Source organism: Musa acuminata, chromosome BXJ2-6 (genome assembly GCF_036884655.1).
Source record: "Musa acuminata AAA Group cultivar baxijiao chromosome BXJ2-6, Cavendish_Baxijiao_AAA, whole genome shotgun sequence".
NCBI lineage: Eukaryota > Viridiplantae > Streptophyta > Magnoliopsida > Zingiberales > Musaceae > Musa > Musa acuminata.
Window position 1 is genome coordinate 613,622 of NC_088343.1, and position 19,080 is coordinate 632,701.

At 34.3% G+C, this 19,080-nt stretch overlaps 1 protein-coding gene across 2 annotated transcripts; it reads right to left on the reverse strand.

The window, feature by feature from the left end:
- Nucleotides 1–3,663: 3,663 nt before the first annotated feature.
- Nucleotides 3,664–5,763, reverse strand: LOC135582887 (dof zinc finger protein DOF5.3-like). 2 transcript variants are annotated; one of them, XM_065110403.1, is made up of 2 exons: nt 5,499–5,763; nt 3,664–4,714 (listed from the first exon to the last, which is right to left on the reverse strand). In XM_065110403.1, exons 1-2 carry the CDS (start codon nt 5,523–5,525, stop codon nt 3,821–3,823), a joined length of 921 nt encoding a protein of 306 aa, XP_064966475.1. In that variant the 5' UTR covers nt 5,526–5,763; the 3' UTR covers nt 3,664–3,820. The 2 variants fall into 2 exon arrangements, with proteins under 2 accessions (XP_064966475.1, XP_064966477.1); XM_065110405.1 differs by having other exon boundaries at nt 5,452–5,763.
- Between the last annotated feature and the right edge of the window lie 13,317 nt (nt 5,764–19,080).

A 19,080-nucleotide genomic window follows, 5' to 3' on the forward strand; every position in this document is an offset into this window, starting at 1 on the left:
TGTGTATATGAGGAGCCATATTTTAATTGGGATAAGTGAAGGACTTTGTAATTGATCTTTGAATAATATTATTTTTTTTCATAGAAATATGTAGTGATTTACTAATCTATATTAATCTTGTATTGCCTTTCTATTATGTTATTTGATTGTTAATCTCCGAGTGTTTTCTTTTGATTTTTGGAATTCTCCTCTCCCTCCCAATAGAGTAGTATCATACCCTAAAAGATTTGGTGGTTAGAGATTTAAAAGGATGTCATCAGTTATTTCTACTAATTTTACTATGAAGAAATTTGATGGAAGAAATAATTTAACTCTATAACATAAGAGAGTAAAGAATCCTTTTGTTCGGTAAGACACAGCAAAAAAATTGAAAGACGAGCAAGTAAATCAAAAAAGATAAGCAATAAAGATTAGGAGAAGCCTAAAGCATGAATACTATTCATTTTTGCATCATTAATAATATTATCATAATATTATTTGGGATAAGTAAAAAAGGTTTTATTTGGCTAAAAGCTAACTAGTGAGTTGTATATGAAGAAAAAGTTAGATGAGGATGAAGGAATGCAAATTCTTAGTAGAGTTTCTGAATATATTTAAAGGAATATTGGATTAACCGAAAAAAAATGATATGCAGATTGATGAAAAAGATAAGATATTATTGCTTCTTACATTTCTTGTTAACATGTATGATAACTTTCTTAAAAATGATACTATATAAGAAGGATATAATAACTCTGAAATAGGTTAAAGAAGCTTTAATGTCTTATACTATTAGGAAAAAGGATAAATTTGAGAATATAGATGGTGACTGCTCAGGATGAAGATCAACAATGAGGATTTTTTGATAGGGTTAGATCTCAGCGTGGCACGTCAAGATCCAAAATTAGGTCCTTGAATGATATCAGTGTTATAAATACAAAGAGTATAGATATATCGATGAAATTATCTATAAAAAATGAAATAGAAGAAGAGATTGATGAGTATTCTCTTGTGATAGATGGTAATGGAGCTGTTGTCATAATCTCAAAGGTAACTAACTATATATCTTTCTGAAAAAAAGTTGATTTTTAAATTTTTCTTAGTTTACTCATGTTTACTCTGACAAGAATATTGAATCATGGATTTTGATAATAAAATCAATTAATATATTTATTAAACTAATATATCTTTAAGATAAGTGATATTGTAAAATATTTTAATCATAGAATCAAACTACCGAATGGCCAAATTTGAGTTTGAGAGTTGGATGTTTTGTTGGAGGTGTTGTGTTGAAAATTATATATCAAGTTAAAGAATTGGTTCATGTATCAAAGAATGGACTTTATGCTACATGCTGTGAACGGTTAGGTAATATGTCAAAAGATAAAACGATTTGTTAAAGAATCAAATGAAATATCAAAAGATCCAATGATATGTTAAAGAATAAATAACATGTCAAAAGTTTGAAAGTGTGTCGAACGAGTGATTGATTTATCAAAGTCATGATTGAGATGATTTTAAATCAATTTGAGTCCGTATTAGATCAAAACAAAGTCAACTTGTAGAAAGTCATTTGGCTTAAAACAAGACTAAGTGGTCATATCGTTCGAGGGATACTACTCTTAAGTCAATCAATAAGTCTTTTTAGATTCTCAAGGTTATGATTACGAGACTAAAAGAAGAGTTCTAAAAATTACTTAAAGTTGTATGGATATAATGAAAGAAAAATTATATAAAGAGTTATATCATTTGAAAGAAAATATTATAAACTAGGACTAAAAACAGATTGCATGTGCAGAGGATAATAGGTACCAACAATGGCAAGCTTCGTTCGTAGTGTCAAAGAGTGATATTCATGGTCTTCAAGATGAAGATGATTATGAGGAGAACAATCTTACTGGTGGTAAGATGGTGAAATGAAGGTCTCTTTCCAGAATCAGGTAGCATCATTGATTCAGTTTCACTGTTACATAAGATGCATTGACAAGTTTATTGAAATTAAGTGTTGGATCATGAATTGATTTAGTTTTTATAGTTGTGGTAAAATTTTCAAGCTAATGATTCAATTTTTTTCAAAAGACAAAATAGAAAAATATTCATCAATATGGAGATCGTTAAAGTTAGTAAGTATTTTTAAGATTCCTAGCTATATTCAAATTAATTGGTAGAGTTATAATTAAATTAAAATTGTTTCATAAATTAAGATTTGTTCCTTTTAATATACCTTGAGTCTTTTGGCTTTGGTTAGAGAGAGAGAGAGAGAGAGAGAGAGAGTGAAAGCACTTTGGTTGCTCTTGATGGTGATCTCTAGGGTTTCGAGAGTAAGGTTGAAAGTGAAAGAAAAGTTCTTCGAGTTTATACTAGAAGTGTACAAGGAAAGTCATAGTTGAGTCTTGTAATTAATTTTATATATTAAATAATCTTATTTTGTTTACATAGGTGCAGATTTTTTGAACTATGTTAATCTTATATCAACTTTCTGGTGCATTATTTGATTTGATTATGGATATCTAAGTGTTTTCTTTTGATTTTTAAAATTTTATCTCTCACTTACAACAAAAAGACAATCACGAGTCCAACAATGATCATTTAATCGGGTGTCAGGCCACTTGATAAGCTGATACACATTTTTGTATGAGCTTTTATTTTCAAATCAGGACCCAATAGATTTTGTATAAAAATTTACTTGATTTCATAAGCATCATTCTTAATTAAGACACTCTTCTTGTCCATGTGCTCAATTTTGAAAATATTTATATACGTGATGTTAGGAAAATGAATTAAGAGGAAAGTCGTAGTAATATTAGAAGAGTTGGATTATATATACCAAAGTTCATCCACAATCTAAATTAAGGATGTTAGAAGAGTTGGATTATATATATATATATATATATATATATATATATATATATATATCAAACTTGAAGGATGTTAGACGTAATCGAATTTTGATTTTTGACAAATCAAACAACATTGAACATGTTAAATGATCTGAAAATATCAGATCCCACACTACATCGACTCTTATTGAGAAGATTGAATTTATGGTGCAACATTTGATCTCTTGTTTGGTTGAAGCCATGAATACGTTTTTTCTCTGTCCTTGTAATAATGCTCATTTATGTTATAGTAAGATGTTGAGTTTGAAGCTACACAAACCATAAAACTCATAATGACATGAATCCTACTACTCTCATGTCTATTACATTGTACACCATTAATGATGAGCTTGGAAGTCTTCCATCCATCTCTACAGCTTTATAATGAGTAATCATCATCACGAGGATTCTTAGTAGCACATATTTTTATGAAGATGAGAAGACAAAGGACAAGCTTTGCAGATCTATTTTTCACAATCATTGCCTTGCGAGCTGCATCTCCAAGAACATGAGAGATGTGAACAACTTGCACATGAAACATCAGTATGCAGACAAACTGCTTTCTTCCAACAACAATTAAGACAAGCTGCTGATTTCTTCTCTCTAAGCTAATCATTTTCATGACATGCACTGCATGCATTCTCATGTGAATTAAGTACCAGGAAATGTTGTGTGTGTGTGGACTGCTATCTGTAGATACCTGCACTGAGGCAACTCATGCAAACCAAACTTTTCTTTGACATAAGATATCCTACTCCATATCTTCACTCAGATTGAACTCTCATCCTTTTGCTGACACAAAGAATCAATAAAAATTCTAGGTTTCAATCCATTCATACAAACCATATATATAGATTAAGTCTGTGTAGTAGTTATTAAACCATCACTCCCACAATATATAGAGAACAGAAGGAAAAAACAGAGAATAGTACAATGAAAGAAGCGAGGATATGATAGGGTTTTCAGAAGAAGGCATAGGCATCTCCAATGGTGGAGGACATATCTGTTCTTGCTGCTGAAATCAAGGAGCTGCCCATAAGTCCAGGCCAAGAAGAAGCACCACCAGTCCAGTCTCTTCCAGAATCCACAGCCATGTTCCCATCTCCTTCCACCTGCCATGGGAGGCCCATCAGCACTTTGGCCTCCCCCTCATCCATGTCCTTCCATGAACCTTGGCCAGTTACAGTCCTAGCTGCTGCATCTCCCGGTCCTTCCACAGGAAACATAAGTCTATCTTCCACACTAACACCAACCTTCACCTCCACACTGCCATGGACACCAAAACCATAGTAAGGGTTGTTTAGACCACTTGGGTTTAGGGCATCCACAGAGCCACTCCTTAGAGTGTCAAGAAAGCCATTGTTTGTTGAGAGGGTAGTGAGGAGAGACTCGGTGCTGGCATGCTCTAGAAGAAGGCTTTGGCAATGGTTTTCCAGTCCCAGATGCTCGGTGGGTGGCTCCTTGTGGAGGCCAGAAAAGGCCAAGGTGAGATCACTGGCAAGTGGAGGAGGAACGAAGGTAGGGGGAAGTGGATTAATGGAGCTGGTGGCAGTGAGATCTAGGTCTTGTGTCCTCTTTGAAGGGAAGGAAGAGGAGGATCTCTTGTTCTTCCTGCAGCCACCGCCAACTGGGACATTCCTGAGAGAGCCTCCCTGAGTCCAGTACCTCCTGCAACCCTTGCAGAAGTACCTTGGCTGGGAGAGGCTGTAGTTGTTGTAGTAGCAGAACTTGGTGTTGGTCGAAGCACATCTGGGGCATTTGAGAGCCTGCTCTGGGTGAGGCCTCGGTCTTCTTTCCTGTTCCAGTTGGTTCTTGGGGCACACTAGTAGTCCATCCACTTGATGCCTGGCCATTGCCTACAAGAAGAAAACATGTTGAAGCAAATAATGGCAGTCTGTAGAACTCCAAGAAAACTACACATCTCCATTGTTTTCTATTTAGATGATTAAAGAGCAACTTGGAATCTGTTCCCTACAAGATCAAACTTCTTCTTTTCATGCGATTTAAGCATGTAGGAAGTCCAAACTGTGAATGATTCTGGCAATGTGGGATGTCAGCCTTTGGAAAAGAAGCGTACAGTGAGAAGATGGAGCTTTTTCTTTATCACGGCATCAAGTGGGAAGTTCCATGATAAAGCATCCAAACTACTAAATCCAAGAAGTAAAGTTGATGTGGTGTGTTTAGCTGCAAAACTAAGGATGTAGTGAGATGGAACCTCTGAAAACAACAGCAGCAGCCTAAAGTGGTCATGGACAATCCCATCTCAGGGAGAGCTTACACTAAGAAGTATGCAAGAAGAAAACCCATCAAACTCATATTAGGGATGAGAAGATCCATGGCGAAAAAGGATGTCTTTGATGAGATAAAAACTACAGAGGAAGAAAGGAACTGGTAATCAGAAAGAGTACAAGAAAATACCAGTAGAACTCATCCACAAGTAGATCAAGATCAGAGACACCAAAGGCTTCACCCACAAAGTGAGATCATTCAGCAGTTAAACTGAGAAGGACATGCATGCATGACAGAAAATTTCCCACAGTATCTTAACATCAAAGCCAAGATCCAAAAAAAAACTAAAACGAGGGGTAAATACCAGAGTAGTAGAGAAGCATATGTGAGCTTGTTCCTGTCCACAGTTACCTGGCTGTGAGCATTAGGAATTTCCATGCATGCAAAAGAGAACCTCGGAGAAATGACAGATAGACAGGCTAAGCTGCCGCAGGGCTACAGAAAGCTTAGCTCCGATCTCTTCCCTCCATTAAATAAGAGAGAGAGAGAGAGAGAGAGAGAGAGACAGAGAACGGGAGAGGGAGTGAATGATTAGAAACGGTGCGTTTCTGCCTTGCACGCCGGGAAAGCATGGGGAAACCGCAGTCGCATCTGCAACCAATTCATGGAGAGAGAGAGAGAGAGAGAGAGAGAGAGGAAGAGGGGTGGGGGAGAAGGTGTAGGTGATGGAGAAGAGGAGAGAGAAGGGGGGGTCGCGGGTCCCACCGTGGCGTGTAGCGCAACAGTAACGCATCCTTGGCTGGGACCCACCGGCCCTGATGCCACCACATGCACTGGATTAGTTAGGTTTTACCTTCTCTCTCTCTGTCTCTCTCTCTCTGTGCACACATCTGCCGATAGCAACACTTCCCACCTTGCCATTGACCTGATGGTCCTCTCACTAGATATGTAATCTGTACTACTCAAGAACATGAAGAACTTCACATTAAGAAAAAAAGAGAAATAAAATCACAGAAAAATAGTTAGTGATAAGGATTATAAGGTGGGTGATCATTGGTTGGAACAATCCAATACAGAAGAATATTACATAAATATTGAAAATATATAAGATAAAATAAAGACATAGATATGTGATTCGAATTCACAATTGGTATTATAATCTATATTCATCTAGAACATGAAAATTAAAGTATAAAACAACAAGTAAAATATGAATTATGAAGTGGTGATCATTGATTTAAAAAATAAGTAAGAAATGACTGGCCAAAAGAAAATTCCAAATTTACTGTCCATTTCCTTTTCAGAATCTATGTTTTTTTTTTAAATCATACAATTGCTACAGAAAAAATTTTTATGTGCCAAAATGGTCTATACAAGTAATTGTGGAAAATGGACTCTCATATGATATATATATATATATATATAAAATATGAAATTTTATTATAATGCTAGGGATGTTTAGATATTTTACTAAATTTAAGTAATTGTAGAAAATGGTTAACCTAAGTTTATTGGATGGATGTATCCCCCCAAATACTAAATTTAGTATTTGGGGGGATACATATGCTATAATATTCAGTTAAAAAATGAGAAGAACAAAGTTTTTCTTTCTAAATTGCTTTTCTATGTTGGATGATGTTGAGCAATTTTACCCTAATTAGAATCAAGAACATACAATTATTGTACATGGTCTACTTTGTTTTTGGACTTCTTTGAGTACAAAATGTAATATTTCTCAGACCAATATATTGGAATTTTCCTAATTCACCTCCACAATGTGAAATGTAAAAAACACCATAACGGGATGCTATTGCCACTAAATTCACAATCCTCACAAGTTGAGTCCTTTGGTGCATCATATGTGTCTAACTTAGTGGAATGAAGTAACACCTTAAATTGACTGTTCAATTAGATTAAATAGACCAAGAAAACAAAGGATTTTAGGAAATTGTGTCTAAACTAATTCTTTTTTCCTAAATTAAAACCTTGAGCTGATAAACTTTATAATATGTTATTATGTTATTGTGATTCATGTTTTGATTTGCATTGTACAAATCATATTGGGGCCTACTATGCATCCTTATAATTATCCTTTATCGAGAGAGTAGGACTTCTATAAACTGTGGAAGTGATGCAATACACAGATTCTATGTCCCACATCATCATACTATTATTCCCTCATGATCACATTGGAATATACTGTACATTATTGTGTGGAGTGTTGATCATATATGACAAGAACTGTGAGGTATAAAGGCAAAGATGTTTAATAACTTCAATTTATTATGGTATGATTATATATATATTTTTTTTCTGATTCTTTACATGATTCTATTAACATTCATGCCTCTTTCTATTTCACTAATTGTGAATGTATGTATCAGGTAAACAATTTGGCATAGTCAAGAGTTTAAATTATTGTTGTAGTGTAATTTATCAGTAAAATTATATTTACTAGTCTTCTTAAACATAGGGTTAGTATAGTTTGTTCTCACTAAATGGGACAGTATACATTTGATTTTTTTACTTTTGTGTATACTCTATCACAGTTGGGATGTTGATTGAGTGTGATTAGTTGCCTTATGAAGATGGCTGTGGTATTGTGATCGAGTATATATATATAAATAGATAGAGAGTTGATTATTGCAGTAATTTTTCAGATTTTGAGATGGAAAGTAGTCTTATAATGACTAGGGAATATAATTTGGTTAACATATGAGTTATATTAATCCATCATCAGAACTTAGATTGTGTAACACCAATCTAATATTTATATTTGGTATCTCATGCATATCTTTGGTGATATGAGTTTGTGCATTGTTGGACCAATAATAATTCTTAAGTTTAAGTCTACATATGAGCATCATGAATATTATTTAATATAATAAAAAATTTATTTAAAATAATAGTGAATTTCTTCCATTTCATGCATGACATGATAAACTTGGATCATCCCTTCTTAATCTTTTGAGGGTTATCATGTTATCTTTGTTATGATCTATTTGTTTATGTCATCCTTTATAACATAATAATTTTTTATATCAATTTTAGTTTAATTAAGAGGAGTTCTACGCATCGGATCGATCGGCTCTAACTCGAATATTAAAGTCCAAAATAATTGGATCATGGCTATCATACATAGAGATTGAACACTAATTCTTAAGCTTATGGATTATAATCAACTTTACTAATATGTACTATACTTTTTTTATGGAACATAATAATATGAGACTAGTCCTCATTCCACCTTCACACATGAAATGATTAGTAATACAAGATTGACACCCCTCAAATTACACCATCCGATAATAAATTTATTGTTAGTGCATGCATGGATGTGCACTAAGTACAAACCCTCTTCAATCATATGAACCATGGGGTCTCCAAAATGTACACTTGATATCCACCACTGAGGAATCCAAACACCACCATTTTAGTGTATGAACGTACCATCAGCATCATTATCATCATCTTCATGATCATCTCCATCTGTATAATAACAGGAGAAGATTCTTGTGAGGACCCTTTTGCCTCTCATCTCCGAGTGCTGCACGAGTCCCGTTCCTTTCGGCGTGGGGGCAACCCCACAAGAGAGAAACCTGCATGCAAATGGTCCTCAAAGCATGCACGTATACAGAACACAACATGCTACTACTTGGTCACTCCCACTAGCCTCCCCCAGAGAGAGAGAGAGAGAGAGAGAGAGAGAGAGAGAATCGTCGGAAGAAATGAAAGTTTAACCTTACATTTGTTAGAACTTTTGAAGTTATTTGAGAGAATTGGTTTTGTTATTTATCTTACCATTATCCTTATGTCATATTCATGATATATATATATATATATTATATGTATCGATGCTCATGTCTTATATCATTAAATATAAGTAAATTATGATCGATAAAGATTTATCTTGAAAGAGTCTATTTAGATAATTGATAAGAAAGAAATAATCTTAAAAAAATATAATCATTTCTCTTTGTTAAAGTGTTTTAAAAATATTATTTTTTTATAAAATTATTTAGGAGCAAGAGACTAAGAACTTTTCATTGATTGCGATATAATAATTTAGAGGACTAAATTTATTTTTAAGGAGGGAGAGTGTAATATTTTTTATTTTTAAATTATTTATGATATCCCTAATTTTTATTTAATTATATATATATATGTATATATGTATATATGTATACATATATATAATATATAATGTATATGCGCGTGCGCGCGTGTGAGAGGAAAAGACAATGAAGAAGACACAATGGACAATTTGTTGCATTCAGGGGAAGAATCTACCATCACTATAATGTAGTCTCGACACTGCTACTGTTTTCTTTTTTTGACTCTTAAATGGTATGATTTTTTGCACTCCAATGACACAACAAGTCTTGCATGGATCCAATTATTGTGACAATTATAATCGACAAGTATGGTCCCTAACTAACATCAATCTTTATCCATATCATTCTTGACTTGAATTAATATGTTGAGTTTGATAAGTACTTTTTAGATTCCTTAAACCACTTAGATATTCATTACAATGGATTAAAACTCCTATAAATTTTTTTGAGACATTATCTTTCCTGTATTTTATTATTTTTATATGATAAATAACCTTAGTTTTTCTCCATCCATATAGGCAAATAATGTTGAATCATGCAAGTTTTATATTTATTATTTTTTTTGAATTTATGTTTTATTTTGTTTATTCTTTGGATTATTATCAACTTGAAATAGGACCAAAATCTGACTCAACAGTGTGTATGCATCCCTTTTTCTGATCCAATAAAACTATTGGGTTACATAATAAACCAAAAATGTTGCTGCCAAGAGGATGAAACAAAAATGAGACCATTATTTATGCAGTTGCTATTGTAAACTGCTGCATGTTTTGGTAGCAGATGAAACATCAGCATTGATAAGACTGTTTCTATTGGTGTCTCTAAGAACTATTATTAGAATATGACAAAGATTTTACTGTTAAAGCAGATTGTTTCTTACAGTATGTAGTTATATTATTGACTCTGTTGTAGCAGTTGATTCAAATCATTTGTGTCTATCACCATTTTTAATCCCAATTATTTTTATTTTTGGGAAAAAAAATATATTCATTAAAACCTTTAAAATATACACATATGTGATTTTAATTAATATTCATTAACTATTTCTTGTTAACTGTTAGTCAAAATTTTAAATTATATTTATCCCATTTATAGATTCTTGTGATCTTAAAAATATTTGGAGTAAGTATCATGGGTATTTTATTTTTATACATTTCTTTAACTTAAGAAAATTAATATTTACCATGATTAAAAAAAAAAGAGTAACCTGGGTTTTTTATGTGGATGTTGTGGCTCAGGAAAAAAATGAGTATTTTAGTATTTGGAGGAATATATATCTCATATTAAAATTTATAAATATAAATATGCTATATTCTATAAATATGATATATGTGTAAATAAACCCTAAACTAATGTATTTTCTCTAGCATATTTTTCACTTTTAATACCATGTTGTTGTGTAATAAACAAAAAGTCAAGTATTATGCACCTTCTCTAGAAAAGCTACTATTAAATTTGCTTAATCATTAAAGATCTTTAAAGAAAATGTTCTAAGAAATTAATATAAAAAACTTTTTTTTGGTTCAGAAACTTTAATCACAGACAGTGAAGGAATCTTCTAAAAACAGTGCACTTGATGGACACATTAAGACCTTATCCAGTGGTCAATATGTGCTGTTCTTTGCTTGAAATGACTACACATACATGTTGTCTTCTCTCAGAAAATATTTTTGGCATCCATTACACATTCACAAATGAGTCTTGGAATCTAAACCATGTTCTACCAATTTTAGTGCAGCATAATTCGAATAGTTGTCAGCAAATGCAGACAGGCAAAATGCAAACAATTTTCCAAATGGCCTGATCCACTTGCTAGATGTCATACATCATCTAAGAAGAGCCTGCTCAACAAAATCAATCTCAGTCAGTTCAATATCTCATATAAGGGTTAAAAACACATTCTTTTATCCAATCAATCTTTCTGCAATAAATTTATTTTATAAAATATTTTTCCCTTCAGCTCAATTTAAAATGAAAGATTTGATTGACTGAACTACTTGTCAAGTTTTGATTAGTAAGTACTTTGTATTTGAAGTCATGGCTTGTTAATTAGAGCAAACCATCATCTCCACACAGCAATTTCCACTGAACAACAATTGGACACTCTGTGTCAATACTAACAGATAAAACCCAGACACAATTATTCTGTCTACTAAAGCATGCAATCTTAGCCCACAACTGCTGCTGCTGCGACAGTGAGTCATGAGGAAAGCAAGTTTCCCATGCATAAATCTCTGATGAGTTGTGCAAGATTCCATTGGTCTTTTTGTCTGCAATAAAATCATCTTATTGTTCTCAGCTTCACCAAGTCCAGCTGTTAACTGTTGCAAAAAAATTTGGGGAAGAAAAGGATAATAGAGGAGAAGAAAAGAGACACTGATAACCAAAGAATTTTTGTGCTAATCACTTGATACTCTCTCAATCTATCAACTTTGATATTTTGATTGATCTACAATGCATTATATTACACCCTATTAACAGAGGAGAAAAACCATGAAAGCCTCTTTTTTGTGGAAAACTTTTTCAAGCTCAAACAAATCATGGAGAAGGCACAGTAGAGAAGAAGATAAGAGGTGCTAATACATAAAAATATTTTATTTATTCTAATTACTTATAATCTCTCAATTCGTCAAACTTTAGATCTTTCGATGTCATTCGGCTCTACATTAATTTCTCTTTCTCGATCTCTCTTTTTCTGTTTTTCTCTCTCAGAGAAATCAAAAGTTTGAATTTAACTAAAACAAGGACATCTAGTTATACTAAGTTGTTATACTAACTCATCATCTAATTACAAAGTTTAATATGATTTCCAATGTAAATTGTGCTAAAGCTTTCATCTTTTTCTTCATTCCAGTTCATCTCAGGACACTTGAAACCTTCCTTGTGATCATTGTATAATGAGTCAGTCCCTGATTCTGCCAACAATTGAGGGTTGTTTACTTAGACATCTGCATTCCAAGAGGTAGAACTTGGACAAAAGTCACTATTCTGTGATGATCCAGGTGACTTGATTGCTATTGGCTGGCCGAAGTTTAATCTAGTGGCTTAGAACAATAGGAATGCTTTGATCAAAGGAGAAGAACCTAAGTCATGACTACCAGAATCTGAGATGGTCAATACCATTATGGCTATCTATAACTACTGAAGTAAAAAGGAAAAAAATTTGCCAATGGTGCTTTGTGTTGTCACAATTTGCAAAAATGAATGATTCTTCTGTGCAGTGCACTGACTGAAAGGCTATGTGAAGAAATTAAGAATAAAGTCTAGAAGGAACATAGAGGTGTGATTCATTGTCCTAAGGTGAATTCTGAACCTTTAGTGTAGACATTGATCGGAATCTTGCCCTGCATACAACTGAGTTATCATTCTCTTGCGAGTACAATCGCGAAGATAACTAAGAGTCACCAACACCAATGATAACAACGAAAATGAAAAATTAATTAAGGTGAAAGAGATTAGAGAAGATGAAGGAAAATAGCTCAATCCGACTCGCATTCGGAATTATGATTTCTCGACAAGAAAGTGATTGTGGAATGTCACACGATTCACAATCCTAGGAATCAGTCAAGCATTTAAAAAAAAAGATAAAGATAAGAAAATAAATCTCGAGTTTTTTATTAAAATATTTTCAATACTTTGTACATAACACAATGAAACAAAGGGAAGAAGCAGTGAATCAGTAAGTACTGTTATCAGTGAGAGAACCATTGAATTGGCTAGAGATGCCTCTGCATAAAAACGTAGCCACCCAATGTGTTGAATCAAAAAAGATATAAAGAATGCATCAAAATCTTCAATGGACTACCAAAGCAATTATTAGGGTTTACATCTGAGGCATTTCTGACTTAATTTCTTCCTGAAGCAGTTCTAGTGTTGGAAAAAAAAAAAAAAAAAAAAAAATATATATATATATATATATATATATATATATATATATATATATATATATATATATATATATATATATATATATATATATATATTCCTGTAAAAGACCATCTGGTAGCAAATTTTGTGTGAAAAGAACAAGACTGGTTTGGTTTCTGTGGAATAACAGGTCAAAATGATACAAGCAGAGCAAGAGTATGATTTTAAATGCAGGGGGGAGTATAAGGCCATAAGCTTGTGAGCTAAGTATTTATATCCATATGTAATAGTACTACCTATTGGGAACCCTTCCTCTTTATTCTAAATATATTTATAAAATGATTATAACACACAAAGTTTTATAATGAGTATAGATTAGAGGAGCTGCCCCATCAAAAAGATAATATATAGTTTTGCTCCATTGAATAGAGAAGGATTGTTGGACAAAACCACTTCTTTCATTCTCCTATGGTGGTGTCTAGTAGTGCCTCTAGTCTCTTGGAGGGCTTATATAATGAATGCATTCCACCTTTTTGCTAATTTAAAGAGAGAAGAAACTTCTTTAGCACTGGGGAATTGAAATGAACCATACAAATCATAGAGATGCTAAGAAATTTGTCAGAAAGAGACTCTGCAAAAGTTCTCATATGATGGTCATCTTCTGTCATGTTTATGCATCTCCAAGATGCTGTTCCAGATTAGAAATCTAATGAAGATCAAGGAAAAAGATAGGCTTGACCTAGTAAATTTAATGATTTTTTTTTTTGGCAAGTTAGTCCTGGTTGATACTTGCTGACTGGATGCTGGTTCATCTTTAGACATTGAATTTTCTTCTAGTTGGAGACAAGAATTAAAATATGCATATATATCGCTTGTGTCAATAAGCATATTACATATATTCTTCTACATGGTAAGACTCTGATCTCAGTCTCAGCTCTATAAATACTTCTACATAGTTGTAGACAATAATTAAAATATGCATATATATTGTTTGTGTCAATAAGCATATTACATATGTTCTTCTACACAGTAAGACTCTGATCTCAGCTCTAAAAATACTTCTCTACTCTTGTGCCAGTGGTTTTGTATTGCAATTACAAATAGCAGCTAGGAACTGAGATGGATCACCCGACTAGCTTTACAATACGTGACATATCAAACAAATCCAATCTACAGCATGCACTCCAAGACAAAGCTAAGTGAAAGATGAAGTGGACTTTCTGCATAATTGCTTCAGAGATGAGATATGTCACAAAAGTGCTTCTTTCTTTCAAGAAAAATTACTACAAAATTGGAAAAGCCCAAAAGAAACTGACACTTTGATCTTTCTGAACAAACTGAAGCTAATATTAAAACAATTGCTACTGAAAAGAGGAACAATATTAATATGAACTCAGATGGATCACCCAACTTGCTTTACGATGTGTAGTAAATCAAATAAAACCAATGTTTAGTATGAACTGCAAGAATCAAAATTATTAATATACTCGAACCATATCATGCAGCTGTAAATAAGCATCCCTCCAGTCTGACATAAGCTCTCTAACTCTCTTGGATCTTCTCAGACATTAAATACTTTATCTCTACCAAGCATATTGATTTATTTTAGCATCAGAGTGGCTTTGTAGGCACGTTCTCGATATAAGTCTTATAAGAAAACACTCAAGTAAAAGATCACAGATCAGGAGCCCAAATCAACATCCAAGTCGGAAAAGGTTATCTTGCCAGCTCGGGACTCTCAATCCTAAAGGCAAACATCGGATGTTCGAATGTCGGACCGACTGAATGAATGATCAAATTTGACATCAACAGAAATCAAGTTAAAAATGAAGTGAACTTTCTCCATAATTGCTTCAGAGGAAGAGATGTATCACAAAACTGTTCCTTTCTTTCAAAGACAATTCAGTACTACAGAAGTATATTAGCCCAAAGCTAGTAGTGGAACAATTTGGTGATGAACCAAGTGAACACAACCACAATTCCCCTACGACTGTTGCTAAAGGAGGAAGGTAAAGGGTGTTCACCAAGAAAAAGCTGGAGAACCCCGAACTTCGTGACTCCCTAATCTTACTCAGGCACACTGCAGACACCAAGAACACACCATTGACCATCTAAACTCTGCTGATGCAGTCTAAAAGCAGCAACAGCTACAGTCTCCTGGCTGGAGAACCCCAAGCTTACCAACAAAGAGACACAAAGAACACACCATTGATTGACCATCTAAACTCTACTGTGGCAGTATAAAAGCAGCAACAGCAAAAGGCTGGAGAACCCCAACCTTACCAACGAAGAGAGACGACACGGCAGACACGAAGAGCACACCATTAACCATCTAAATTATCCTGTTCCAGTGTAAAAGCAGCAACAGCAGAGAAAGGAGTGGCAGACAGGGAGCTGAGTTCGTCCGTCTGTCTTAAGCGCAACAGTTTTGGGCGTCTCCACCCTGCGTCAGCGTCCCCCTCGGACGGCGTCTGTGCGTCGCCGGAGCTGGGGATGAAGGCCAAGGCGATCTGCTTGAAGATGTTGGCCTTGATCTGGCCCCTCTTCGGGCAGGGGTTCCCCGTGGCCTTCTCGGCCTGCCGGAGACCTGTTCGACCGTCCATATCAAGGAGCGTTTACTGGCGATGAGGAGAGGTGCTGATGGGGGAATTGGGGGATGAGCGAGCGTATGGTCGGTATTTAACGACGAGATCACGTGCATTGCAAGTGTCTTATATATATATATATATATATATATATATATATATATATATATATATTAAATGGAGAAAGATGGGGAAATTTGATGACAGCTATTTATTTGCTGGACCTCATTTTTCTTATATATTTATTTTTGAGAAAGCAGATCTTATTTTGATTAAAATATGTAATCATATGATTTCATAATAAATGACTCAGTTATGTATATAATGCACTAAATAGGAAAATTCCATGATTCTATTGTATTTATTTAGTTTTACTCATCACAGATGTCATAATATATAATGTATATATAGGGAATAGATTTCGTATGAATTATTTTCTTCATTCTTATCATATTAAACATATATGTTATTATTTCCAAAGTGATGTATTTTTTGTGTTAAATATGGTCTTTTGGTATTATTACCAGTTGGCGACTAATAATGCTATTGACTTGGTCGTTCAATGGCATGCGGATTTCGGATTAGCTCCTCTCCCATATGGCCATGTCAATGTCACTCGTCACATCGTTTCCAAGCAGCGATAAGGAGGAGGGCAATTGCGGGTGGCGGGTGGCGGGTTGCGGATTCGATTGCTTGGGTGTCAAGCTTATGCTTACGATTGGACTGCTTTCGGGCTCCACCCCGACCGCCCACGCTTCCACGGGGCCCCACCGCCGCCTTGTACCGGTGGGTCCCACGCGCCCACAGAAATCCCAAGGTTGTCTCCCGTCCTCGGATCGATCGGTCTATGCGCGTTTTTTCATGGATCGAAAGTATAAGATGAACTGACTATTAAAGGAATTCATAGAGATGAACAAAGTCAACTAAGTATAGAGCTTTTTTCTAGAGGTGTCAAAGGCATGAATATTAACGATTGCGTAGTAGATTTTTCTTTTATTGTTTATGATGCCAACGAATGTGATTGTATTAAACTTAGTAGAGACAAAATGGATCGTACGAGAGAGAGGATTAGGGAAGTGATGATTAGATAATTGGGTTTATTTGAGCTGCTTCAATAAAATATTTGAGTATCTTTTAATTAAATTTGGGATAAATTATCGTAAAAAAGAAAAATACGTTTGTCAAATTTATGTATACCGTATGTATTGTCGTGATATTATCGGGCAGCAATAGTATTAAATAGAGTAAATATAGATATAAGATTTATTCTCGTTAGTCGGTAGTTATCCTGACGTGAAGGATAATAGGGCATCCACCTAACATGGAAGAGAGCTACGTTGGTTGGTAGGTAATACTCCCTTGATCGTCCTTCGCTAGCACCGCACTGTGGGAGGTAGTACGACTCGATGTCGCGTCATAGGAGATTGTATGGGTCAACCCATATTGCAAGAGGTCATATGGTCAATTATCCACATGAATGCATCATAGGAGGAGGTCCCTATTGGTCGTAGTCGACCCCACCAGCTTCGTAGGTATAAAAATTGATCCTCGTTCAAGGAGATCGAATTTTGAACTACAAAAAATGCTACAGTCCCATCAAAAACTAATCCGAGCATTAGATGGGTCAAGTCAGAAACACCGACCTATTGTACAAGATTCTCAAAAGATCGAGTTGAATCCAGCGTCTATCTTGAGACTATCTCGGAAGCCTAGAGACCCCTACGGAGCTGTCCCGCTTGCTCTTATTTAACTTCTTTCTTTCTATCTCGCTCATGGAGGAATCCTCTCTTGGATGATTGAGTGTCTTTGAGATAAGATCTAACTATATCAACTCTCGGTCTATGGCATCAAGTTGTTAATAAGATTAAAACTTTTGTATCATTATAATCGATTATGATCCCTATGTGATGATGAGATAGACCACTAATATAATTAACTTTTATATAGTCAAATTCATCCTAAACCCAACTTTGGATGTTTTTTTTCTTAGTCCATATAGTCTTAAGGAGCTTTAATAGGCATAAGTATATAAAAAAAAATTATTATCATTCCTAACCATTTTTTCTTACAAAGTATATAGATGACGATGGAAAATTCGTTAGTCATTGTTCCATTAAAAAATTAATTAATTATAATATTTATAATATATTATCATTGGTCTAAATAAAAGTCGTGTCTCTACAAATACGTTTATCGTTAAACTCTGGCTCTAGTTATTTTTTAAAAGACTGATTTGACTTGAACATTGGAGGATATAATTATTGATTTAACTCTAATCCCCTTCTATCATATATTATTAGAAATATTAGTTTAATATAAGTAAAGAATTTGCACACAAAGATATTTTTTTAGAAAGAGATGATGGATATTGGAATGTTCATGTTCCATTGTTGTATTACTTAAGTTTTCTTCTCTCGCGGGGTTCGATCCTAAAGCGAGTTGTTGGTAATGGCATTCTTTCCCCAAATGAATTGTTCAATACAAATGCCTTAGAAATATGGAGTGTGTCCATCAAAGAGCACTTCGTTTGTTGTTGTCAACAACACTCGAGCTTATTTGGTGTCAGCTAAGATCAATGAATTGTCCTCCTCACCCTATGTCTGTCTTCATCTACTTTTATATCGGTGGGAACAGCAAGCGAGGATAGTGGAGAAAAATAGGACACCGTGTGCTCCCATCAGGACCACCGAGGCGTCGACATCGGCTGTGATCAGAGATGCTTTTTGTATATTATTTTTTGTATTTTTAGTAGTTTGCTCGATTAGATGGGACTTTACTTGAGGACAAGTTTTGGTAAAATTAATTAATTGTCATAGAAATAAATGATTTTTTTCTTTTAAGAATAAAACTATGGACACCAATCCTTCATGCTTTTTTGATAAGATTAACTTTTTATTTATTTATTTATCTGAATGATCAAATTCGAGTCATAAAAATAATCTCTTTTCTTTTACTAACAATAAAGTTACATATTCTTTATTTAATGATTATTACTATGATCAAGTTCAAATAATTTTTTTTTCTCATAAAAATAGGATTGTATACATTGATTCTCTCAATTCAAGTGGGATTATCCAGCTGTAAGGCAGGGATGATGATATTTTAATTTCAATCTGATTTTTAAGCTCTTATAAAGGAAACCACAAGTGCATTTTCACACACACACACACACCTGATGGGGGGGTGTCTTTGTCAGCCATGGGTGGTGGATGGAGAGCTCCTCTGTTGCTTTCTTCTGACCTGTAGCTTCTGTTTCTTCCAAATCGACACCAGCAACCATAAAATACTCGAGACCTTTTTCTTGTCGCTTAGAAACACCATAAGCTACCACCCAGTGTTGACGTTGACAAAGCTTGGTCACTCAAAGACATGGGACCTTTCCTTGTGGTTTACGTAGGAAGTCAAGCTCAGGGAGAAAGGGCGCCA